This window comes from Selaginella moellendorffii, unplaced genomic scaffold, assembly GCF_000143415.4.
Source record: "Selaginella moellendorffii unplaced genomic scaffold, v1.0 SELMOscaffold_82, whole genome shotgun sequence".
Lineage (NCBI taxonomy): Eukaryota > Viridiplantae > Streptophyta > Lycopodiopsida > Selaginellales > Selaginellaceae > Selaginella > Selaginella moellendorffii.
In genome coordinates this window covers 478,871-505,396 of record NW_003314343.1, presented here as the reverse complement: position 1 = coordinate 505,396, position 26,526 = coordinate 478,871, and the positions used below count along the sequence as shown (strand labels likewise).

Below are 26,526 nucleotides of genomic sequence, written 5' to 3'. Positions count from 1 at the left end.
ACTTGGCATGATTGCGCTGCAACCAATCCATACCAAGAATGAGGTCAAAAGCTTGACTCGGCACCACTCGCAACGACTGCAACTCAAGCTCGAGATCGCCCACACGCACAACCAGGTCCACCTCATCCCGTGCACATGCATGTGTACGGCCGTTGCCATAAAGAATGAAAACTGGTTCCGCCGCACGACGCAAGTGTAGACGACAACGTGTGGTAGCAGGTCGAGCAATAGAAGATAAACTCGAACCTGTATCAACCAACACGGAGAGAATAATAGGAGACCTCTTGTTATAAAAACGAGCTTGGAAAGTAAACACGGGATGAACCGGTGCCGAGTGAACCCCTTGATGATACTCCCGAAAGAAAGATGGAGGGGTCACTGATTTATTCGCGCAAGGTCCCTCCATTACTCGCGCGACTCTTCGTTTCCCGGATGCATCTCGGTGTCCAGACCTTCCACTGCAGCAGCACCCACGGGACGTTGCTGACGCCAAGGTCTCCACCCAGGAAATGGAGGTCGCCAATCCGGAAAACGACGGCAACGCTGATAAGTATGACCAACTTCATCACATGCCCAGCAGCGAACATCACGGCCACGACCACGTCCTCGCGCTTGTCCTTGGACTCGAGCAGCAGCAGCATCAACCTCCATTGGAACAGGACCATCACCCATAGGAAGGGGAGCGGAAGGACGTGCAGCGAGAAGTGGAAGAGGCAACGTCTCATAACGTTGTGCCCAGCGAAGAGCATCGTCAAGGGTGGCAGGAGCAAGTGCATGCACAAGTCCGACAAGATCTTGACGAAGTGCTGGCCACAACATTCCTAGCTTGATCCGCTCCGACATATTTGGCTCCGCACGAAGCAAAAGACTTCGGAAACGAACGCCAAATTGCATCACCGACTCAGATGGCCCTTGGCGAAGACGATGCAATTGTTGGAAAGCATCATCACAATCATCGGCATGGCCGAAGGCGCGTTTGAAGACATCCGGGAGAACACTCCAATCCCCACAAGTGGCTGCGCTCAAACCATTGTACCACTGCAACGCCGTCCCTTGGAGACACATGGGAAACTCCCACAAACGTCGAGCATCATCCCAAGAATGATATGTGGCAATCACCGTGAAGTGATCGAACCAATGGTACACATCATCCCCAGGATTCCCGCGAAAGAACTCCGGCCAAACGCGAGGATTAACACCAAGAGCAGGAGGAGTTGTACCACGTGCCGTGAACGCCGCCATCAACTGAGTTTGGTTGTTCAATTGCAAACGCATAGCATCAAGCAATTGTACCAACTGCTGCTCTAGAGTCAAAGGAGGAGATTGCGGATCTGCCATGAAGATGAACGAAAAAGAAAGAGCAAAAGAAGAGAGATGACAAAAAGCTAGAAGGAAATGGTAGATCTAGACAACGCAAAAAACTAGATCTAAACCAAAGAAAGAACAAAAGAAAGAAAATGGAAAAAGCTAGATCTAGACGATGCAAAAGCTAGATCTAAACCAAAATCCCAAATCCAAGCACTCCTCAGGGATAATCAAAGGTGCCCCTCATCTCCACCAATGTGAGTGCCTGGAATATGGAAAGGGAATACAGAAATGTGCATATCAATTAGCCCAAAAACCCTAGCTTATATACAGGAGCGAGTGGTCCGGATTGAAACCAATCCGACGGCTACCAAAATCCACTACGCTAATATTAGTATACGGCATCGTAGCCGTACACTTGGCCCTCACAACAGCAAATAATTTTTGTTATTTCAAATAGTAATATAACTATAGGACACATTTTGGATAATTATAAGTTTTGGTTTCCCACTATATATAATTTGGTGCTTGTTGATTATATATAACTAAATTACATTTATTTTTAATAGTAAAAAATGTTAAATGTAAACAGTTTAATTTTGTACAATATTTATTTATTGACCACATGACAAGGTTTCTATGTGAATATGTTATATTTAATATAAATAATTTATGGTCCAATACAGGTAAATTGATAAATCATAGGTGTTTTGAGATTATCAAATATAATATTCTTGTTTTTGCTAATCCTAAGTTGTGCCAGCATATGGAAAAGGGTAGGAAAAGAGTTTTTATTTAAAGGGAGTGGATTATATTCAAATATATGTAAGATAAAATGGAATATCTAAATAAATATTTAAATTCCGGCAAGTTGTTAGGATTGAAAGATGTCCTGGTACAACTCCGCCAGGACCAGCGGCAGCACTGTTGACAGTGGCAGGGCTAGGGGCAGAGGAGGCGGCAGTTTAGGGTTTATGGTGTAGGAGGTTCTAAAAGTATAATAAAGAGAGTGTAAGGGTTGGACCCCAGTGGGGCTAGTTTGGCTAAGAAAAGGCTAGTGTGACCCAAGAAGGCTATGCCCATGTGTTGGGTGATGATATATCCATTAAAGAGTCCAAAGCTAAAGTGAATACAGACTGACAAACAGGGTAGCTTAATGAAGTGTTCAAGAACTAGCTGTAGTTCCTCCGGGAGATCAAATTGTCAATACTCCCAGTCTAAGCATGGGTGACACTACCTACTTAGATACTTGGCATGGCTCAACAAAACCTCACTTGAGCCCCATGGCTAGAACACCCAAAGGCGGAAAGTGGGGAGAAAACCCATGAGGCTCACGTAGGGCCACGGTGTTCTAAAGTGTTGTTCCAAAATCCAAATGGTATCAGGGGGCCACACTTCTTTTGTTCAAGGTTGAGGCCAAGGGAGGTGACCATCATCAAGGTGCTCATAGTGTGTTCTGCCATCTCAGAGATTGTGTGGTGAGCATGGTGGAAGCTTACTCGGATCACAATCTCGGCTTGCTAGGGGTACCAGCGCTGTGAGGCCGACATTCTATCTCACTCTTAGTTCTCAATATCTCACTCTCGGGATCATTCTCAACGCTTGCGCTCAGGTCGAAGCTCAGGAGTGATCTACTAGAGCTTGGTGCAAAGTGGCATGACCATCCTGAACTACGCTATAGGGAGCCTTGGCCTGGCAAAAGTTTTGAGCATCCATGAGAGCTTACAGTCTCAACAAAGGCACAAGAGCCAGGGTGATTAGATAAAGATTCACAAAAACAAAAGATTGCAGCTGGATCAAGGCTAGGGCTGCTGATTAGTGGTTGAAGTAACAACAATCTACACTCCAAGTTAGACAATCTCACACACACACACACTTGATTACATATTTTCATCTTTGGGAGTATAATAGATGTTCCTACTACGCTGGACACAGTAGGAACAACAATGATGATACCAATCCACTGATCATGCTGGTGATGGTCCCCATCCCCTATAGTGGTGGTGGTGGTGAGGATAGTGGCAGTGGTGCCGATGGTCGCGGTGACGATGGTGGTGACGATCGTGGTAGTTGTGGCAGTGGTGGCAATCGTGTCTCCTCACCTAGTATGCTCTCCTCAGCCATGGACGGCTCCTCAACCATTGGACACATCTTCTCGCCCATGGCCTCCTTAACAAGCCGGTGAACCTCCGCCAGGACCAGCGGCGGTAGCGGTGGCACCATTGACAGCAGCAGGGCCGGGGGCGAAGGAGGTAGCAGTTTAGGGTTTAGGGTGCAAGGGGTTCTAAAAGAATAATAGGGAGAGTCTAAGGGTTGGACCCCAGTGTGGCCAATTTGGCCAAAAAATGCTAGTATGACCCAGGAAGGCTATGCCCATGTGTTGGGTGATGATATAAACCCTAAACCCTAAAACCGGTTCTATCTCACTCTCGGGATCGTTCTCAATATTTGACTTTCGGAATCGTTCTCAACGCTTGTGCTCGGGTCGAGGCCAGGGCTCCCAACAGCGTAGTTCAAGGTGGTCATGCCACTTCGCACCAATCTCTGGTGGATCGCTCCAGAGCTTGGCCTAGCCAAAGTTTTAAGCATCCATGAGAGCTTACGGTCTCAACAAAGGCACAAGAGCTAGGGTGACTAGATGAAGATTCACAAAAGCAGAAGATTGCAGCTGGATCAAGGCTAAGGCTGCTGATCAATGGTTGTAGTACTAGCAATTGACACTCCAAGTTAGACAATCTCACACACACACACACACACACACATATACTTGATTACATACTTTCATCTTTTGGAGTATGATAGATGTTCCTACTGCATTGGACACAGTAGGAACAACAATGATGATACCAATCCATTGATCATGTTGGTGATGGTCCCCATCCCTTGCGGTGGTGGTGGTGGTGAGGATGGTGGCAATGGTGCCGATGGTCATGGTGGTCGTGGTGACGACGGTGGCAATGGTCATGGTGGTTGTGGCAGTGGTGGCAATCGTGTCTCCTCACTCAGCATGCTCTCCTCAGCCATGGACAGCTCCTCAACTATTGGACACATCTTCTCGCCCATGGCCTCCTTAACAAGCCGGTGAACCTCTGCCAGGACCAACGGCGGCAATGGCAGCGCCATTGATAGTAGCAGGGGCGGGGGCGGAGGAGGAAACAGTTTAGGGTTTAGGGTGCAAGGGGTTCTAAAAATATAATAGGGAGAGTGTAAAGGTTGGACCCCAGTGGGGCTAGTTTGGCCAAAAAATGCTAGTATGACCTAGGAAGGCTATGCCCATGTGTTGGGTGATGATATAAACCCTAAACCCAAAACCCAAAACCCTAAAACCGGTTCTATCTCACTCTTGGGATTGTTCTCAATATCTCACTCTCGGAATCATTCTCAACGCTTGAGCTCAAGTTGAAGCTCTGCAGCAATCCACTAGAGCTTGGTGCAAAGTGGCATGACCACCCTTAACTACACTGTTGGGAGCCCTAGCCTAGCCAAACTTTTGAGCATCCATGAGAGCTTACGGTCTCAACAAAGGCACAAGAGCCAGGGTGATTAGATGAAGATTCATAAAAACAAAAGATTGCAGCTGGATCAAGGCTAGGGCTGTTCATCAATGGTTGTAGTAGCAGCAATCTACACTCCAAGTTAGAAAATCTCACACACACACACACACACACTTGATTACATACTTTAATCTTTTGGAGTATGATAGATGTTCCTACTTCGTTGGACACAGTAGGAACAACAATGATGATACCAATCCATTGATCATGTTGGTGGTGGTCCCCATCCCTTGCAGTGGTGGTGGTGGTGAGGATGGTGGCAATGGTGCCGATGGTCATGGTGGTCGTGGTGACGACGGTGGCAATGGTCATGGTGGTTGTGGCAGTGGTGGCAATCGTGTCTCCTCACCCAGCATGCTCTCCTCAGTCATGGACGGCTCCTCAACCATTGGACACATCTTCTCGCCCATGGCCTGCTTAACAAGCTAGTGAACCTCCACCAGGACCAGCCGCAGCAGTGGCGGCACCATTGACAGTTTAGGGTTTAGGTGAGTGGAACGCCTGGGTGCTGCAAGGACTTGTAAGGGTGGCATCAGCGGCGGCAACTACGTTAACAGCTCTTGCAATTGCTCTTCTACTATTGCCAATCACTGCTTAGTGAGCGCCTGACGGTGGGATATGAAATCCTCCCTCCAAAATAAAGGAGGAAACAATAGCAGGAGGAGAATAAGAAGATTCATGATCTCTCACCGCTTTGCTACATCCATCCCAAGAGCCCTAATTAATAAGACTTTAGCTTGATTCCCCTTTGCAATGCTTTCGCTTCTGCTCCTGCTGGTGGAACGCCCGGGTGCCGCAAGGAGTTCATGGCGTTCCAGTTGCTCTCCAACATCCAAGACACAATCACTTGCCTCAACTGGAGCCCCAGCACCAATTGGATCATCTGTGGCTGCAAGGACTTAGTGAGGGTTTTCACAGGCCAGGCGAGCTCTCTACGCACCGCAACGTTGTCAATGGCATCTTCTTCTTCACCGAGAGCACTAAGAGTGGGTCTGCACCTAGGATGGCATGTCACTGGGGGATCATAGTGGCAATGATGCCAATAGTCATAGTGGTCATGGTGACGACGGTGGCGAAGGTCGTGGTGGTTGTGGCAGTAGCGGCAATCGTGTCTCCTCACCCAACATGCTCTCCTCAGCCATGGACAGCTCCTCAACCATTGGACACATCTTCTCGCCCATGGCCTCCTTAACAAGCCGGCGAACCTCCGCCAGGACCAGCGGTAGTAGTGGCGGCACCGTTGAGTGTCGCAGGGCCAGGGATGAAGGAGGCAGCGGCAGCGGTGGCTACTGCTGCTGCAGGGGTGGTATCAGCAGCGGCAACTGCTTCAACAACTCTTGCAATCGTTGTTCTACCATTGCCAATCACTGCTTAGTGAGCGCTTGACGGTGGGATATGAAATCCTCACTTTGAAATAGAGGAGGAAACAATAGCAGGAGGAGAATAAAAAGATCCATGATCTCTCACTGCTTTGCTAGATCCACCCCAACAGCCCATGGCCTCCTTCACAACCTGGCGAACCTCCGCCAGGACCAGCGGTAGTAGTGGCGGCACTGTTGAGTGCCGTAGGGCCGTGGACGGAGGAGGTGGCGGCGGCGGTGGCTGCTGCTGTTGGAAGGGTGGTTTCAACAGTGGCAACTGCTTCAACAGCTCTTACAATTGCTGTTCTACCATTGCCAATCGTTGCTTAGTAAGCGCCTAATGGTGGGATATGAAATCCTCACTTTGAAATAGAGGACGAAACAGCAGCAGCAAGAGAATAAAAAGATTCATGATCTCTCACAGCTTTGCTAGATCCACCACAAAAGCCCATGGCCTCCTTAACAAGCCGGCGAACCTCCGCCAGGACCAGGAGTAGCAGTGGCGGCACCGTTGAGTGCCACAGGGCCGGGGATGGAGGAAGCAGCGGCGGCGGCGGCTGCTGCTGCTGTAGGGGTGGTATCAGCGGTGGCAACTGCTTCAACAACTCTTGCAATCGCTGTTCTACCATTGCCAATCGCTGTTTAGTGAGCGCTTGACGGTGGGATATGAAATCCTCACTTTGAAATAGAGGAGGAAACAGTAGCAGCAAGAGAATAAAAAGATTCATGATCTCTCACTGCTTTGCTAGATCCACCCCAAAAGCCCAGGGCCTCCTTAACAAGCCGGCGAACCTCCGCCAGGACCAGCGGTAGCAGTGGCGGCACCGTTGAGTGCCGCAGGGCCGGGGACGGAGGAAGTAGTGGCGGCGGTGGCTGCTACTGCTGCAGGGGTGGTATCAGCAGCGGCAACTGCTTCAACAACTCTTGCAATTGCTGTTCTACCATTGCAATTCACTGCCTAGTGAGCGCCTGAAGGTGGGATATGAAATCCTCACTCTGAAATAGAGGACGAAACAATAGCAGGAGGAGAATAAAAAGATTCATGATCTCTCACCGCTTTGCTAGATCCACCCCAAAAGCCCATGGCCTCCTTAACAAGCCGGCGAACCTCCGCCAGGACCAGCGGTAACAGTGGCAGCACTGTTGAGTGCCGCAGAGCCGGGGACGGAGGAAGCAGCGGCGGCGGTGGCTGCTGCTGCTGCAGGGGTGGTATCAGCAGTGGCAATTGCTTGAACAGCTCTTGCAATCGCTATTCTACCATTGCAATTCGCTGCTTAGTGAGCGCTTGACAGTGTTGTTACGGAGGCGATGGGCTGTTAGGGTGGATCTAGCAAAGCAGTGAGAGATCATGAATCTTTTTATTCTCCTCCTGCTACTATTTCGTCCTCTATTTCAAAGTTAGGATTTCATATCCCACCGTCAGGCGCTCACTAAGCAGCAAATTGCAATGGTAGAACAGGGATTGCAAGAGCTGTTGAAGCAAGGAGGAAACTAGCAGGAGGAGAATAAAAAGATTCATGATCACTCACCGCTTTGCTAGATCCACCCCAAAAGCCCATGGCCTCCTTAACAAGCCGGCAAACCTTCGCCAGGACCAGCGGTAGCAGTGGCAGCACCGTTGAGTGCCGCAGGGCCGGGGATGGAGGAAGCAGTGGCGGCAGTGGCTGCTGCTGCTGCAGGGGTGGTATCAGCGGCGGCAACTACTTCAACAGCTCTTGGAATCGTTGTTCCACCATTGCCAATCGCTTCTTAGTGAGCGCCTGACGGTGGGATATGAAATCCTAACTTTGAAATAGAGGACGAAATAGTAGCAGGAGGAGAATAAAAAGATTCATGATCTCTCACTGCTTTGCTAGATCCACCCTAACAGCCCATCGCCTCCGTAACAAGCCAGCGAACCTCCGCCAGGACCAGCGGTAGCAGTGGTGGCACCATTGAGTGCCGTAGGGCCAGGGACGGAGGAGGCAGCGGCGGCGGTGGCTGCTGCTGCTGTAGGGGTGGTATCAGCGGCAGCAACTACTTCAACAGCTCTTGCAATCGTTGTTCTACCATTGCCAATCGCTGCTTAGTGAGCGCCTAATGGTGGGATATGAAATGCTCACTTTGAAATAGAGGAGGAAACAGAAGCAGGAGGAGAATAAAAAGATTCATGATCTCTCACCGCTTTGCTAGATCCACCCCAACAGCCCATGGCCTCCTTAACAAGCCGGCGAACCTCTGCCAGGACCAGCGGTAGCAGTGGCGGCACCGTTGAGTGCCGCAGGGCCGGGGATGGAGGAAGCAGCGGCGGCGGTGGCTGCTGTTGCTGCAGGCATGGTATCAGCGGCGGCAACTGCTTCAACAACTCTGTCAATCGCTGTTCTACCATTGCCAATCGCTGCTTAGTGAGCGCCTAATGGTGGGATATGAAATCCTCACTCTGAAATAGAGAAGGAAACAACAGCAAGAAGAGAATAACAAGATCCATGATCTCTCACCGCTTTGTTAGATCCATCCCAACAGCCCATGGCCTCCTTAACAAGCCGGCGAACCTCTGCCAAGACCAGCGGTAGCAGTGGCGGCACCATTGAGTGCCGCAGGGCCAGGGAAGGAGGAGGCAGCGGCAGCGGTGGCTGCTGCTGCTGCAGGGGTGGTATCAGCAGTGGCAATTGCTTCAACAACTCTTGCAATCGCTATTCTACCATTGCAATTCGCTGCTTAGTGAGCGCTTGACGGTGGGATATGAAATCCTCACTCTAAAATAAACGATGAAATAGTAGCAGCACGAAAATAAAAAGATTCATGATCTCTCACCGCTTTGCTAGATCCACCTCAAGAGCCCATGACCTCCTTAACAAGCCGGTGAACCTCCGCTAGGACCAGCGGTAGCAGTGGCGGCACCGTTGAGTGCCGCGGGGCTGGGGATGGAGGAAGCAGTGGCGGCGGTGGCTGCTACTGCTGCAGGGGTGGTATCAGCGGCGGCAACTACTTCAACAGCTCTTGCAATCGTTGTTCTACCATTGCCAATTGCTGCTTAGTGAGCGCCTGACGGTGGGATATGAAATCCTCACTTTCAAATAGAGGAGGAAACAGTAGCAACAATAGAATAAAAAGATTCATGATCTCTCACCGCTTTGCTAGATCCACCTTTACAGCCCATGGCCTCTTTAACAAGCCGGGGAACCTTCGCCAGGACCAGCGGTAGCAGTGGCGGCACCGTTGAGTGCCGCAGGGCCGGGGACGGAGGAAGCAGCGGCAGCGGTGGCTGCTGTTGTTTGAAGGGTGGTTTCAGCAGTGGCAACTGCTTCAACAGCTTTTACAATCGCTATTCTACCATTGCCAATCGCTGCTTAGTGAGCGCCTAATGGTGGGATATGAAAACCTGACTCTAAGATGAAGGAGGAAACTGTAGCAGGAGGAGAATAAAAAAATTCATGATCTCTCACCGCTTTGCTAGATCCACCCCAAAAGCCCATGGCCTCCTTAACAAGCCGGCGAACCTCCGCAAGGACCAGAAGTAGCAGTGGCGGCACCGTTAAGTGCCGCAGGGCCGGGGACGTGTAAGCCACAAATTTTTCCTTTCCAATTTGCTAGCTTACCTCGTCTATCCGTCCAACACCGCCTTGGCTCTTGCTAAGTTCCCTTGCCAAGGTTCTCGCCTATGGTACCATCTCCTACTTGGTCTTAGCTACTCACTGCACGAGCAACGGAGTGTTAGCCATCCATCCACGGATTCCCAAATCACTCCCAATCCCCCTCCCCGGGTTAGACTGGACTTAAGGTTCGGCTACACTCCCCGCAAGCACAAGCAGCCAAGCACACCAAGCTTCCAAGTTCCTAACATCCTTTGGTACCACAAGACTTGATCATGGGACCCTCTAAATCCCAAGTCTTGAGTGCAACACTTGCTCCGGGACGCCGGGGCGAAACACCGTGGCCTAGCGGCCCGGTATGGGTACCTCTCGCCCCCCACTTCCATCCTGAAGGAAGGCCCAAGCCCCTAGGAAGGGCGAGGACCAATGAGCCGCATGGTACTCAAGTGGGGCACCACTCCACATGAGCCGGGAGCACCGTAATCGGTTTCCCTTTCGAGAGTGGGAGCTGCTCTTGAGCACTTCCTTGGATGGCCCCTCCGGCACCAACCAAGTCCATGCTCACTCCCACCCAATGCCCCTCGGTCCCAGTCCCAACCTCAAGTCAGTTTGGGAGCCCCACTGGAGAGTCCCTTCTAAACTGGTTCCTGGACCTCACTATCCCTACTATACTTTTGGAACCCCCTGCAGCCCCCCCCCCTCCCCTTGGGAGACGCACGCTTTGGGCTTTCACCCCTTGACCCGTATTAGTATTTGGACTTAGTCTCTGGCTCGATCTCGGACCCGATTTCGGATCCGACTTCGGATTCGGTTTCAGACTCGATCTCGGACTCGATCTCGGACCTGATCTCGGACCCGACCTCGGACTCGACCTCGGACTCGGTCTCGGACCCGATTTCGGATCTTGGACTCCGTCTCGAACTCGGTCTCGAACTCGGACTCGAACTCGGTCCCCGAGTCGGTCTCGGACTCGATTCCGGACTCGATCTTGAACTCGGTCCTAGAGTCGGTCTTGGACTCGATCTTCGACTTGGTCCCATCCGATGAACTCTTTGTCATTTCGGTCATGCTTTCGGGGTTCCTTTAGCCTACGACACCTCGGCGAGTTGGTTCCTTACAACTCCACCACCCATAGAAGAAGTTCGATGCCCACATCGAACGTCTCGTTTTATCCTATGACTTGTTGACCATGTCTCCGGGGGCATCCCCCCAGTTAGCGGTGTGCCTAAGTTAGCCTCCCCGGCCAAGAGCCCATGACAACGGAATATAGGTGTCCCTATACTCCTCACCTCACCACGCCCTAGTATGGGGTCGGGACTTGAACCCAGCCTTGCTTTACTAGGGGGTTGGGACTCGAACCCAACCTCCGTAGAATACGTCTACGGATTCGACATCCCCGCAGGGAGTCGGGCGTAGCTCCCTATGCCTGGTCGACCTAGCTAACCCATGCTAATTAGCTTACCTTCGGCGTGCCTTCGGGTCCCAACATATGCCACTTGCTCAACTTTGCAAATATATATTTTTAATTGAACTTTGCATAAGTACATAGAGTTCTGCCTTGCAGAAATTCCTCCACTAGATCTCGCGCGTTCGCTAGGTTCTCCTCCGGTTCCCATGTTGCTTCGTAGTGTGGAAATCCTTTCCACTTCACATGGAACTCTGTCACCTCGCGTCCTTGTCGTTTGCTCTTGCGCGCATTGAGGATGGCCTCGACTTCATATTCCTCTTCCCCTTGGATAACCTCAGGTAAAGGTCTTACTTGGTCCTTGTGAAGCGGATCCTCAAAGTACGGCTTGAGTAAGTTCACATGGAACACTGGGTGCATCTTCCCCATCTCTCGAGGAAGTCGGAGTCGGTAAGCCACTTTACCGATTCGTGCCTCAATCTCGTAAGGCCCCGCGAACCTGCTTAAGGAACTCAAGATCAATTCATTTACAGGAATACATGCATTTTTACCTTTGGGTCAACTTTCGGCTGATCCCACTTGGTAGCTTGAGGTTCTTGGTGTTCAGCCACACCTTCTCCCCAGCTTGGAACTCTACATCCCGGCGCTTTAGGTTCGCGTACTTGGTTTGCCTTTGTTGAGCCCGTTCCAAGGAATCCCTCACTAGATTCCAAATGTTGAGTCTTTCCGCCGTGAATGCCTCCACTGCGGGTAACTCTCCATGATACTCGGCCATGCCGAGTTCCACAAGACCTTCAATAGCTCGCCCATTGATGACTTCCCACGGACTCACCCCGATACTCGAATGTGGTGAGTTGTTATAACACATTTTCGCAAGTCCCAAATGACTTACCCAATCGGTCTGGTCTCCCGAGACATAGCATCGCAAATAATCCTCCAGCTGCCTATTCACCCTTTCCGTTTGTCCGTCTGTCAAGAAGTGTTAGGACCACCAAACTTGACTTAATACCCCATACCTGTCTGTGGGTGATAGGCTGTGCTGAATTTCAACTTGGTGCGATACTGTTCTAGGAGGGTCCTCCAGAACCTACTAGTGAAGATCTTATCTCGATCTGAGATAATCTCTTCTGGCCTTCCCCGCACTCGAACCACTTGTTCAAAGAACAGCTTCGCCACACCTTCCGCATCCACTTCCGTTGTGGTGGGTATGAAATGTGCCATCTTCGAAAATCGATCCACCACCACGAATATTGCATCGAACCCCTCACTTGGGGTTAGTCTCGTGATGAAGTCCATCGTAAGACATTTCCACGGACGATCTGGAATTGGGATGCTTTGCAACAAGCCCCCACTAGCCTTAGTCACGGCTTTGACCAGCTGACATGTTGGACATGTCTTTACATAGTCTTGGACGTCCTTAGCCATATCTGGCCAATGGTACTTCCTCTTGAGTAAGCCCATCGTCTTGGGCACTCCGCCGTGTCCCGCAAGAGGTCCGTCATGACACTCTTCTAAGGCTACTTTCCTTAGTCCCCCTTCTGGAACATATACCCTCGTTTGCTTGTAATAAATGAGTCCGTTGCGTTCCGCATAGCCCGTTTTCTCTTCCGTTGGCAGCTCACCTCTCTGGTGAGCTTCCCGCGCCTCTAGATTCCTCAACAACACTTCTTGTGCTAGACCATCGTTCTCATATGCTGTCCGCACATCGTCCCAGAAGGTTGCTGTTGCGCTGGATATCGCCAACCTCAAGCTCGCTTTTCGACTTAGCACATCTGCCACGATGTTGCTCTTCCCAGGCTTGTACAGAATCTCGCAATCAAACTCGGCCAAGGCATTGGCCCACCGACCTTGTTGCAGGGGTGGTATCAGTGGTGGCAACTACTTCAACAGCTCTTGCAATCATTGTTCTACCATTGCCAATCGCTGCTTAGTGAGCGCCTGACGGTGGGATATGAAATCCTCACTCTGAAATAGAGGAGGAAACAGTAGCAGTGGCGGCACCGTTGAGTGCCGCAGGGCCGGGACGGAGAAAGCAGCGGCGGCGGTGGATGCTGCTGCTGCAAGGGTGGTATCAATGGCGGCAACTGCTTCAACAACTCTTGCAATCACTGTTCTACCATTGCCAATCGTTGCTTAGTGAGCGCCTGATGGTGGGATATGAAATCCTCACTCTAAAATAGAGGAGGAAACAGTAGCAGGAGGAGAATAAAAAGATTCATGATCTCTCACCGCTTTGTTAGATCCACCCCAACAGCCCATGGCCTCCTTAACAAGCCGGCGAACCTCCGCCAGGACCAGCGGTAGCGGTGGCGGTACCGTTGAGTGCCGCAGGGCCGGGAATGGAGGAAGCAGCGGCGGCGGTGGCTGCTGCTGCTGCAGGGGTGGTATCAGCGGCGGCAACTACTTCAACAGCTCTTGCAATCGTTGTTCTACCATTGCCAATCGCTGCTTAGTGAGCGCCTGAGGGTGGGATATGACATCCTCACTCTGAAATAGAGGAGGAAACAGTAGCAGGAGGAGAATAAAAAGATTCATGATCTCTCACCGCTTTGTTAGATCCACCCCAACAGCCCATGGCCTCCTTAACAAACCGGCGAACCTCCGCCAGGACCAGCGGTAGCAGTGGCAGCACCGTTGAGTGCCGCAGGGCCGGGGACGGCGGAGGCAATGGCAGCGGTGGCTGCTGCTGCTACAGGGGTGGTATCAGTGGCGGCAACTGCTTCAACAACTCTTGCAATTGCTATTCTACCATTGCCAATCGCTGCTTAGTGAGCGCCTGACGGTGGGATATGAAATCCTCACTCTGAAATAGAGGAGGAAACAGTAGCAGTGGCGGCACCGTTGAGTGCCGCAGGGCCGGGACGGAGAAAGCAGCGGCGGTGGTGGATGCTGCTGCTGCAGGGGTAGTATCAATGGCGGCAACTGCTTCAACAACTCTTGCAATCGCTTTTCTACCATTGCCAATCGTTGCTTAGTGAGCGCCTGATGGTGGGATATGAAATCCTCACTCTGAAATAGAGAAGGAAACAGTAGCAGGAGGAGAATAAAAACATTCATGATCTCTCACTGCTTTGCTAGATCCACCCCAACAGCCCATGGCCTCCTTAACAAGCCGGCGAACCTCCGCCAGGACCAGCGGTAGCGGTGGCGGCACCGTTGAGTGCCGCAAGGCCGGGTTTGGAGGAAGCAGCGGCGGCGGTGGCTGCTGCTGCTACAGGGGTGGTATCAGTGGCGGCAACTGGTTCAACAACTCTTGCAATCGCTGTTCTACCATTGCCAAACGCTGCTTAGTGAGCGCCTGACAGTGGGATATGAAATCTTCACTCTGAAATAGAGGAGGAAACAGTAGCAGTAGGAGAATAAAAACATTCATGATCTCTCACCGCTTTGCTAGATCCACCCCAACAGCCCATGGCCTCCTTAACAAGCCGGCGAACCTCCGCCAGGACCTGCAGTAGCAGTGGCAGCACCGTTGAGTGCCGTAGGGCCAGGGACGGCAGAGGCAACGGCGGCGGTGGCTGCTGCTGCTACAGGGGTGGTATCAGTGGCGGCAACTGCTTCAACAACTCTTGCAATTGCTATTCTACCATTGCCAATCGCTACTTAGTGAGCGCCTAACAGTGGGATATGAAATCTTCACTCTGAAATAGAGGAGGAAACAGCAGCAGCAAGAGAATAAAAAGATTCATGATCTCTCACCGCTTTGCTAGATCCATCCCAACAGCCCATGGCCTCCTTAACAAGCTGGCGAACCTCTGCCAGGACCAGCAGTAGCTGTGGCGGCACCATTGAGTGCCGCAGGGCCAGGGACGGAGGAGGCAGCGGCGGCGGTGGCTGCTGCTGCTGCAGGGGTGGTTTCAGCGGTGGCAACTGCTTCAACAACTCTTGCAATCGCTGTTCTACCATTGCAATTTGCTGCTTAGTGAGTGCCTGACGGTGGGATATGAAATCCTCACTTTGAAATAGAGGAGGAAACAGTAGCAGCAAGAGAATAAAAAGATTCATGATCTCTCACCGCTTTGCTAGATCCACCCCAAAAGCCCATGGCCTCCTTAACAAGCCAGCGACCCTCCACCAGGACCAACGGTAGCAGTGGCGGCACCGTTGAGTGCCGCAGGGCCAGGGACGGAGGAGGCAGCGGCGGCGATGGCTGCTGCTGCTGCAGGGGTGGTATCAGCGGTTGCAACTGCTTCAACAGCTCTTGCAATCGCTGTTCTACCATTGCAATTTGCTGCTTAGTGAGTGCCTGACGGTGGGATATGAAATCCTCACTCTGAAATAGAGGAGAAAACAGTAGCAGGAGGAGAATAAAAAGATTCATGATCTCTCACCGCTTTGCTAGATCCACCCCAAAAGCCTATGGCCTCCTTAACAAGCCGGCGACCCTCCGCCAGGACCAACGGTAGTAGTGGTGGCACCGTTGAGTGCCGCAGGGCCGAGGACGGAGGAGGCAGCAGTGGCGGTGGCTGCTGCTGCTGCAGGGGTGGTATCAGCGATGGCAATTGCTTCAACAGCTCTTGCAATCGCTATTCTACCATTGCAATTCGCTGGTTAGTGAGTGCCTGACAGTGGGATATGAAATCCTCACTCTGAAATAGAGGAGGAAACAACAGCAGGAAGAGAATAAAAAGATTCATGATCTCTCACTACTTTTCTAGATCCTCCCCAAGATCCCTAATTAATAGGACTTTAGCTCGATTCCCCTTTGCAATGCTTTCCCCTCTACTTTTGCGGGTGGGACGCCCGGGTGCTGCAAGGAGTTCATGGTGTTCCAGTTGCTCTTCAGCATCCAGGACACGATCACTTGCCTCAACTGGAGCCCCAGCAATTGGATCATCTATGGCTGCAAGGACTTAATGAGGGTTTTCACAGGCTAGGCGAGCTCTCTACGCACTGCAACGTTGTCAATGGCAACTTTTTCTTCACCGAGAGCACTAAGAGCGGGTCTGCACCTAGGATGGCATGCTATGTCATTGGGGGCTCAAAAGCTTGCCATCTCCTGTGCAGGTTTAGGGTTTAGGGTTTAGGGTTTAGGATAGTGGCAATGGTGGCGATAGTCATAGTGGTCGTGGTGACGATGGTGGCGAAGGTTGTGGTGGTTGTGGCAGTGGTGGCAATTGTGTCTCCTCACCCAGTATGCTCTCCTCAGCCATGGATGGCTCCTCAACCATTGGACACATCTTCTCGCCCATCGCCTCCTTAACAAGCCGGCGAACCTCCGCGAGGAGCAGCGGCAGCAATGGCAGAACTGTTGAGAGCAACAGGGCCAGGGACAAAGGAGGTGGCAGCGGCGGCTGCTGCTTTTGCAGGGGTGGCATCAGCGGCGGCAACTGCTTCAACAGCTCTTGCAATCGCTGTTCTACCATTGGCAATTGCTGCTTATTGAGCACCTACCGGTGGGATATGAAATCCTTCCTCCGGAATAAAGGAGGAAACAATAGCAAGAGGAGAATAAAAAGATTCATGATCTCTCACCACTTTGCTACATCCACCCCAAGAGCCCTAATTAATAAGACACTAGCTCGATTCCCCTTTGCAATGCTTTCGCTTCTGCTCCTGCTGGTGGAACGCCCGGGTGCCGCAAGGAGTTCATGGCATTCCAGCTGCTCTCCAACATCCTAGACACAATCACTTGCCTCAACTGGAGCCCCAGCAATTGGATCATCTGTGGCTGCAAGGACTTAATGAGGGTTTTCACAAGCCAGGCGAGCTCTCTACGCACCGCAACGTTGTCAATAGCATCTTCTTCTTCACCGAGAGCACTAAGAACGGGTCAGCACCTAGGATGGCATGCTATGTCACTGGGGGCTCAAAAGCTTCCATCTCCCGTGCAAGTTTAGGGTTTAGGACTTGGGGTTTAGGATTTGGGGAGAGTACCCATGAGGCTTGCATAGGGCCACAATGTTCCAAAGTGTTGTTCCAAAGTCCAAATGGCATCAAGAGGCAGCACTTCTTTTGTTCAAGATTGAGGCCAAGGGCGGTGACCATTATCAAGGCACTCACAACTGTGTTCTGCCATCTTAGGGATTATGTGGTGAGCATGGTGGAAGCTTGCTCACATCACAATCTTGGCTTGCTCTAGTTACCAGCGCTACGAGGCTGACGTTCCATCTCACTCTCGGGATCGTTCTCGATGCTTGCGCTTAGGTTGAAGCTCTGGAGTGATCCACCAGAGCCTTGTGCAATGTGGCATGGCCACCCTGAACTATGCTGTTGGGAGCGTTGGCTTGGCCAAAGTTTGAGAATCCACAAGAGCCATGGTGATTAGATGAAGATTTACAAAATAGAAGATTGCAGCTGGATCAAGGCTAGGGTTGCTGATCAGTGGTCGTAGTAGCAACAATTTGCACTCTAAATTAGACAATCTTACACACACACACACACACATACACATACACACACACTTGATTACATAATTTCATCTTTCGGAGTATGATAGACATTCCTACTGTGCTGGACACAGTAGGAACAACAATGATGATACCAATCCATTGATCATGTTGGTGATGGTCCCCATCCCTTGCGGTGGTGGTGGTGGTGAGGATGGTGGCAATGGTGCCGATGGTCATGGTGGTCGTGGTGACGACAATGGCAACAGTCGTGGTGGTTGTGGCAGTGGTGGCAATCCTGTCTCCTCACCCAACATGCTCTCCTTAGCCATGGACAGCTCCTCAACCATTGGACACATCTTCTCGCCCATGGCCTCCTTAACAAGCCGGCAAACCTCCACCAAGACCAGCGGCAGCAGTGGCGGCACTGTTGAGGGTTTAGGGTTTAGGTGAGTGGAACGCCTGGGTGCCGCAAAGAGTTCATGGCGTTCCAGCTGCTCTCCAGCATCCAGGACACGATCACTTGCATCAACTGGAGCCCCAGCGGCAATTGGATCATCTACGGCTGCAAGGACTTAGTGAGGGTTTTCACAGGCAAGGCGAGCTCTCTGCGCACCGCAACATTGTCAATGGCGTCTTCTTCTTCACCGAGAGCACTAAGAGCGGGTCTGCACCTAGGATGGCATGCTATGTCACTGGGGGCTCAAAAGCTTGCCATCTCCTATGTAGGTTTAGGGTTTAGGGTTTAGGATGGTGGCAATGGTGCCGATGGTCATAGTGGTCGTGGTGACGATGGTGGCGACAGTCGTGGTGGTTGTGGCAGTGGTGGCAATCGTGTCTGTTCACCCAGCATGCTCTCCTCAGCCATGAACGGCTCCTCAACCATTGGACACATCTTCTCACCTATGGCCTCCTTAACAAGCCGGCGAACCTCTGCTAGGACCAACGGTAATAGTGGCAGCACTGTTGAGTGCGGCAGGGCCGGCGACGGAGGAGGCAGCGGTGGCGGTGGCTGCTGCTGCTGCATAGGTGGCATCAGGGGCGGCAACTGCTTCAACAATTCTTACAATCGCTATTCTACCATTGCCAATCGCTGCTCAGTGAGTGCCTAACGGTGGGATATGAAATCCTCACTCTGAAATAGAGGAGGAAACTGTAGCAGGAGGAGAATAAGAAGTTCCATGATCTCTCACCGCTTTGCTAAATCCACCCCAAGAGCACTAATTAATAGGACTTTAGGGTTTAGGTTTGGGGTTTAGGGTTTAGGGGTTGGGGAGAGTACCCATGAGGCTCACATAGGGCCACAGTGTTCCAAAGTGTTGTTCTAAAGTCCAAATGGCACCACATGGTGGCACTTCTTTTGTTCAAGGCTAAGGCCAAGGGAGGTGACCATCATCAAAGCGCTGTAAGGAACCAACTCGCCAAGGTCTCATAGGCTAAAGGATCCCCGAAAGCATGACCAAAATGACAAAGAGTTCATCAGATGGGACCGAGTCCAAGATGCAGTCCAAGACCGACTTTGAGACCGAGTTCGAGATGAAGTCCGGGATCGAGTCCGAGGCCGAATCGGAGACCGAGTTCAAGACCGAGTTTGAGACAGAGTTCGAGATCCAAATTGGGTCCGAGGCCGAGTCCGAAGTTGAGTTAGAGATCGGGTCCGAGATGGAGTCCGAGATCGAGTTCGAGACTGAGTCCGAAGTCGGGTTCGAGATCGAGTGCGAGACCGAGTCTGAAGTCGGGTCCGAGATCGAGTCCGAGATCGAGTCCGAGACCGAGTCCGAAATTAGGTCCGAGATCAAGTTCAAGACCGAGTCCGAAGTCGGGTCCGAGATCGAGTCTGAGATCGAGTCTGAGACCGAGTCCGAGTACTAATACGGGTCAAGGGGTGAAAGCCCAAAGCGTGCGTCTCTCGGGGGGGGCGGGGGGGGGCTGCAGGGGGTTCCAAAAGTATAGTAGGGATAGTGAGGTCCAGGAACCAGTCTCGAAGGAACTCTCCAGTGGTGCTTCCAAACTAACTTAAGGTTGAGACTGGGGCCGAGGGGCCTTGGGTGGGAGTGAGCATGGATGTGGGTGGTGCCGGAGGGGCCACCCCAGGAAGTGCTCAAGAGCAGCTCCCACTCCCGAAAGGGAAACCGACTGCGGTGCTCTCGATTCATGTGGAGTGGTGCCCCACTTGAGTACCATGCAACTCATTGGTCCTTGCCCTTCCTAGGGGCTTGGGCCTTCTTTTGGGATGGAAGTGGGGGGGTAGAGGTGGCCGTTAGGCCATGGTGTTCTGCCCCGGCATCCCGAAGCAAGTGTTGCACCCAAGACTTGGGATTTAAAGGGTCCCATGATCAAGTCTTGTGGTACCAAGGGGTGTTAGGAACCTAGAGGCTTGGTGTGCTTGGTTGTTTGTGCCTGTGGGGAGTGTAGCCGAACCTTAGGTCTAGTTTAACCTGGGGAGGGGGATTGGGAGAGAATTGGGTATCCATGTATGGATGGTTAACACTTTATTGCTCATGCATTGAGTAGTTGAAACCAAGTAGGACCAAGTAGGAGCTGGTACCATAGGCGGGAACTTTGGTGAGGGAACTTAGCAAAAGCCAAGGCAGTGTTGCACGGGTAGACAAGGTAAGCTGGGAAATTGGAAAGGAAAAATTTGTGGCTTACAAGCGCTCACAGCATGTTTTGCCATCTCAGGGATTGTGTGGTGAGCATGGTGGAAGCTTGCTTGTATCACAATCTTGGCTTGCTCTAGTTACCAGTGCTACGAGGCTGACATTCTATCTAACTCTCGGGATTGTTCTCGATGCTTGTGCTTAGGTTGAAGCTCTAGAGCGATCCACCAGAGCCTTGTGCAATGTGGCATGACCACCTTGAACTACGCTATTGGGAGCGTTGGCTTGGCCAATGTTTTGAGCATCCACAAGAGCTTACAGTCTCAACAAAGGCACAAGAGCCACGGTGATTAGATGAAGATTCACAAAACAGAAGATTGTAGCTGGATCAAGGCTAGGGCTGCTGATCAGTGGTCGTAGACGGAGCAACCTGCACTCTAAGTTAGACAATCTCAAACACACACACACACTTGATTACATACTTTCATCTTTCGGAGTATGATAGACATTCCTACTATACTGGACATAGTAGGACCAACAATGATGATACCAATCCACTAATCATGCTGGTGATGGTCCCCATCCCTTGTGGTGGTGGTGGTGGTGAGGATGGTGGCAATGATGCCGATGGTCATGGTGGTCGTGGTGATGACGGTGGCGATAGTCGTGGTGGTTGTGGCAGTGGTGGCAATCGTGTCTCCTCACCCAGCATGCTCTCCTCAGCCATGGATGGCTCCTCAACCATTGGACACATCTTCTCGCCCATGGCCTCCTTAACAAGCGGGTGAACCTCCTCCAAGACCAGCGGCAGCAATGGCGGCACCGTTGAGAGCGGCAAGGCTAGGGACGAAGGAGGCTGCGGCAGCAGCTGCTGCTACTTCTGCTTCTATTGTAAGGGTGGCATCAGTGGCGGCATCTTCTTCAATAGCTCTTGCAATTGCTCTTCTACCATTGTCAATCGCTGCTCAATTAGCGCATAACGGTGGGATATGAAATCCTCACTCTAAAATAGAGGAGGAAATAGTAGCAGGAGGAGAATAAGAAGATTCATGATCTCTCACCGCTTTGCTAGATCCATCCCAAAAGCCTTAATTAATAGGACTTTAGCTCGATTCCCCTTTGCAATGCTTCTGCCTCTGCTCCAGCTGGTGGAACGCCCGGGTGCTGCAAGGAGTTCATGGCATTCCAGCTGCTCTCCAGCATCTAGGACACGATCACTTGCCTCGACTGGAGCCCCGGCAGCAATTGGATCATCTGCGGCTGCAAGGACTTAGTGAGGGTTTTCACAGGCCAGGTGAGCTCTCTGCGCACTGCAACGTTGTCAATGGTGTCTTCTTCTTCACCGAGAGCACTAAGAGCGGGTCTGCACCTAGGATGGCATGCTACGTCACTAAAGCTTGCTCTCTCATGTAGGTTTAGGGTTTAGGGTTTAGGATGGTGGCAATGGTGCCAGTGGTCATGGTGGTCGTGGTGATGACGGTGGCGACAGTCGTGGTGGTTGTGGCAGTGGTGGCAATCGTGTCTCCTCACCCAGCATGCTCTCCTCAGCCATGGACGGCTCCTCAACCATTGGACACATGTTCTCACCCATGGCCCCCTTAACAAGCTAGCGAACCTCCGCCAAGACCAGCGGCAGCAATGGTGGCACTGTTGAGAGCGATTAATTAGCTCGATTCCCCTTTGCAATGCTTTCACCTCTGCTCCTGCTGGTGGAATGCTTGGGTGCCACAGGAGATCATGGCGTTCCAGCTGCTCTCCAGCATCTAGGACATGATCACTTGCCTCGACTGAAGCCCTGGCAGACATTCGATCATCAGCGGCTGCAAGGACTTGGTGAGGGTTTTCACAAGCCAAGCGAGCTCTCTAGGCACTACAACGTTGTCAATGGTTTAGGGTTTAGGGTTTAGGGTGTGCTGTGTCACTGGGGGCTCAAAAGCTTCCATCTCCCATGCAGGTTTAGGGTTTACAGTTTAGGGATTAGGGTTTAGGGTTCAGGGTTTGGGGTTTAGGGTTTAAGGTTTAGGGTTTGGGGAGAGTACCCATGAGGCTCACGTATGGCTACAGTGTTCTGAAGTGTTGTTCCAAAGTCCAAATGGCACCAAGGGGCAACACTTCTTTTGTTCAAGGCTTAGGCCAAGGGAGGTGACCATCATGAAGGCACTCACAACCGTGTTCCGCCATCTCAGGGATTGTGTGGTGAGCATGGTGGAAGCTTGCTCGCATCACAATCTTGGCTTGCTCTAGTTACAAGCGCTGCGAGGTTGACAGTCTATCTCACATTCTAAAAACCGGTTCTCGACACTTGCACTCAAGTCGAAGCTCTTGAGCGATCCACCAAAGCCTTGTGCAAAGTGGCATGACCACCCTGAACTACGCTGTTGGGAGCGTTGGCCTAACCAAGGTTTTGAGCATCCACAAGAGCCACAGTGATTAGATGAAGATTTAGAAAACAGAAGATTGCAGCTAGATCAAAGCTAGGGCTGCTGATCAGTGGTCGTCGTAGTAGCAATCTGCACTCTAAGTTAGACAATCTCACACACACACACACACATACACACACACTTGATTCCATACTTTCATCTTTCGGAGTATGATATACAATCCTACTGTGTTGGACACAGTAGGAACAATAATGATGATACCAATCCATTGATCATGTTGGTGATAGTCCCCATCCCTTGCAGTGGTGGTGGTGATAAGGATGGTGGCAATGGTGCCGATGGTCATAGTGGTCGTGGTGACGACGGTGGCGATGGTTGTGGTGGTTGTGGCAATGGTGGCAATTGTGGAAACCCTAAACCCTCGCCCATGGCCTCCTTAACAAGCCAGCGAACCTCCGCCAAGACTAGCAGCAGCAGTGGCGGCACCATTGAGAGCGGATGGGCCGGAGACGGAGGAGGCAGTAGCGGCGGTGGCTGCTGCTGCTGCAAGGTGTAAGCCACAAATTTTTCCTTTCCAATTTGCCAGCTTACCTCGTCTATCCGTCCAACACTACCTTGGCTTTTGCTAAGTTCCCTTGCCAAGGTTCTCGCCTATGGTACCAGCTCCTACTTGGTTTCAGCTACTCACTGCACGAGCAACGGAGTGTTAGCCATCCTTCCACGGATTCCCAAATCACTCCCAATCCCCCTCCCCGGGTTAGACTGGACTTAAGGTTCGGCTACACTCCCCGCAAGCACAAGCAGCCAAGCACACTAAGCTTCCAGGTTCCTAACATCCCTTGGTACCACAAGACTTGATCATGGGACCCTCTAAATCCCAAGTCTTGAGTGCAACACTTGCTTCGGGACGCCGGGGCGAAACACCGTGGCCTAACGGCCCGGTATGGGTACCTCTCACCCCCCACTTCCATCCCGAAGGAAGGCCCAAGCCCCTAGGAAGGGCGAGGACCAATGAGCCGCATGGTACTCAAGTGGGGCACCACTCCACTTGAGCCGGGAGCACCGCAATCGGTTTCCCTTTCGGGAGTGGGAGCTGCTCTTGAGCACTTCCTTGAATGGCCCCTCCGGCACCAGCCAAGTCCATGCTCACTCCCACCCAAGGCCCCTCGGTTCCAGTCCCAACCTCAAGTCGGTTTGGAAGCCCAACTGGAGAGTTCCCTTCAAAACTGGTTCCTGGACCTCACTATCCCTACTATACTTTTGGAACCCCCTGCAACCCCCCCCCCCCCTGGGAGACGCACGCTTTGGGCTTTCACCCCTTGACCCGTATTAGTATTTGGACTTAGTCTCTGGCTCGATCTCGGACCCGATTTCGGATCCGACTTCGGATTCGGGTTCGGACTCGATCACGGACTCGATCTCGGACCCGATCTCGGACCCGACCTCGGACTCGACCTCGGACTCGGTCTCGGACCCGATTTCGGATCTCGGACTCCGTCTCGAACTCGGTCTCGAACTCGGACTCGAACTCGGTCCCCGAGTCGGTCTCGGACTCGATTCCGGACTCTATCTCGAACTCGGTCCTAGAGTCGGTCTTGGACTCGATCTTCAACTTGGTCCCATCCGATGAACTCTTTGTCATTTTGGTCATGCTTTCGGGGTTCCTTTAGCCTACGACCCCTCGGCGAGTTGGTTCCTTACAACTCCACCACCCATAGAAGAAGTTCGATGCCCACATCGAACGTCTCATTTTATCCTACGACTTGTTGACCATGTCTCCGGGGGCATCCCCCCACTTAGCGGTGTGCCTAAGTTAGCCTCCCCGGCAAGGAGCCCATGACAACGGAATATAGGTGTCCCTATACTCCTCACCTCACCACGCCCTAGTATAGGGTCGGGACTTGAACCCAGCCTTGCTTTACTAGGGGGTTGGGACTCGAACCCAACCTCCGTAGAATACGTCTACGGATTCGACATCCCCGCAGGGAGTCGGGCGTAGCTCCCTACGCCTGGTCGACCTAGCTAACCCATGCTAATTAGCTCACCTTCGGCGCGCCTTCGGGTCCCAACATATGCCACTTGCTCAACTTTGCAAATTGATATTTTTAATTGAACTTTGCATAAGTACATAGAGTTCTGCCTTGCAGAAATTCCTCCACTAGATCTCGCGCGTTCGCTAGGTTCTCCTCCGGTTCCCATGTTGCTTCGCAGTGTGGAAATCCTTTCCACTTCACATGGAACTCTCTCACCTCGCGTCCTTGTTGCTTGCTCTTGCGCGCATTGAGGATGGCCTCGACTTCGTATTCCTCTTCCCCTTGGATAACCTCAGGTAAAGGTCTTACTTGGTCCTTGCGAAGCGGATCCTCAAAGTACGGCTTGAGTAAGTTCACATGGAACACTGGGTGCAGGTTCCCCATCTCTCGAGGAAGTCGGAGTCGGTAAGCCACTTTACCGATTCGTGCCTCAATCTCGTAAGGCCCCGCGAACCTGCTTAAGGAACTCAAGATCAATTCATTTACAGGAATATATGCATTTTTACCTTTGGGTCAACTTTCAGCTGATCCCACTTGGTAGCCTAAGGTTCTTGGTGTTCAACCACACCTTCTCCCCAGCTTGGAACTCTACATCCCGGTGCTTTAGGTTCGCGTACTTGGTTTGCCTTTGTTGAGCCCGTTCCAAGGAATCCCTCACTAGATTCCAAATGTTGAGTCTTTCCGCCGTGAATGCCTCCCCTGCGGGTAACTCTCCATGATACTCGGCCACGCCGAGTTCCACAGGACCTTCAATAGCTCGCCCATTGATGACTTCCCATGGACTCACCCCGATACTCGAATGTGGTGAGTTGTTATAACACATTTCCGCAAGTCCCAAATGACTTACCCAATCGGTCTGGTCTCGCGAGACATAGCATCGCAAATAATCCTCCAGCTGCCTATTCACCCTTTCCGTTTGTCCGTCTGTCAAGAAGTGTTAGGACCACCAAACTTGACTTAATACCCCATACCTGTCTGTGGGTGATAGGCTGTGCTGAATTTCAACTTGGTGCGATACTGTTCTAGGAGGGTCCTCCAGAACCTACTAGTGAAGATCTTATCTCGATCTGAGATAATCTCCTTTGGCCTTCCCCGCACTCGAACCACTTGTTCGAAGAACAGTTTCGCCACACCTTCCGCATCCACCTCCGTTGTGGTGGGTATGAAATGTGCCATCTTCGAAAATCGATCCACCACCACGAATATCGCATCGAACCCCTCGCTTGGGGGTAGTCCCGTGATGAAGTCCATCGTGAGACATTTCCACGGACGATCTGGAATTGGGATGCTTTGCAACAAGCCCCCACTAGCCTTAGACACGGCTTTGACCTGCTGACATGTTGGACATGTCTTTACATAGTCTTGGACGTCCTTAGCCATATCTGGCCAATGGTACTTCCTCTTGAGTAAGCCCATCGTCTTGGGCACTCCGCCGTGTCCCGCAAGAGGTCCGTCATGACACTCTTCTAAGGCTACCTTCCTTAGTCCACCTTCTGGAACATACACCCTCGTTTGCTTGTAATAAATGAGTCCATTGCGTTCCGCATAGCCCGTTTTCTCTTCCGTTGGCGGCTCACCTCTCTGGTGAGCTTCCCGTGCCTCCAGATTCCTCAACAACACTTCTTGTGATAGACCATCGTTCTCATATGCTGTCCGCACATCGTCCCAGAAGGTTGCTGTTGCGCTGGAGATCGCCAACCTCAAGCTCGCTTTTCGACTTAGCGCATCTGCCACGATGTTGCTCTTCCCAGGCTTATACAGAATCTCGCAATCAAACTCGGCCAAGGCATTGGCCCACCGACCTTGTTTCCCTCTCAGGTCGAGTTGTGACAAGAAGTGTTTCGTTGCCACATTGTCCATGTAAACCTTGAAGTGTCTCCCAAGGTAGTGTCGCCACTCCTTGAGCGCCTTGACCACCGCAAACAATTCCTTCTCGTGGGCAGGCCACTTCCGTTGAGCCTTGTCCAGCTTCTTCGAGAAGAACGC

At 51.8% G+C, this 26,526-nt stretch overlaps 2 protein-coding genes across 2 annotated transcripts; one reads left to right on the top strand and one right to left on the bottom strand.

Annotated features, from left to right (window-relative positions):
• Nucleotides 1-3,274: 3,274 nt before the first annotated feature.
• On the top strand, nt 3,275-5,288 carry LOC112341394 (PE-PGRS family protein PE_PGRS16-like). The gene is made up of 3 exons (XM_024661401.1): nt 3,275-3,486; nt 4,108-4,386; nt 5,096-5,288. Exons 1-3 carry the CDS (start codon nt 3,275-3,277, stop codon nt 5,286-5,288), a joined length of 684 nt encoding a protein of 227 aa, XP_024517169.1.
• A 759-nt stretch (nt 5,289-6,047) lies between these two features.
• Nucleotides 6,048-13,100, bottom strand: LOC112341393 (spidroin-2-like). Its single transcript, XM_024661400.1, has 12 exons — nt 13,045-13,100; nt 9,384-9,529; nt 9,068-9,229; nt 8,752-8,892; nt 8,436-8,576; nt 8,089-8,281; nt 7,804-7,934; nt 7,329-7,469; nt 7,013-7,153; nt 6,697-6,837; nt 6,344-6,521; nt 6,048-6,210 (listed from the first exon to the last, which is right to left on the bottom strand). The coding sequence occupies exons 1-12, from the start codon at nt 13,098-13,100 to the stop codon at nt 6,048-6,050; spliced, it is 1,734 nt and encodes a 577-aa protein (XP_024517168.1).
• Between the last annotated feature and the right edge of the window lie 13,426 nt (nt 13,101-26,526).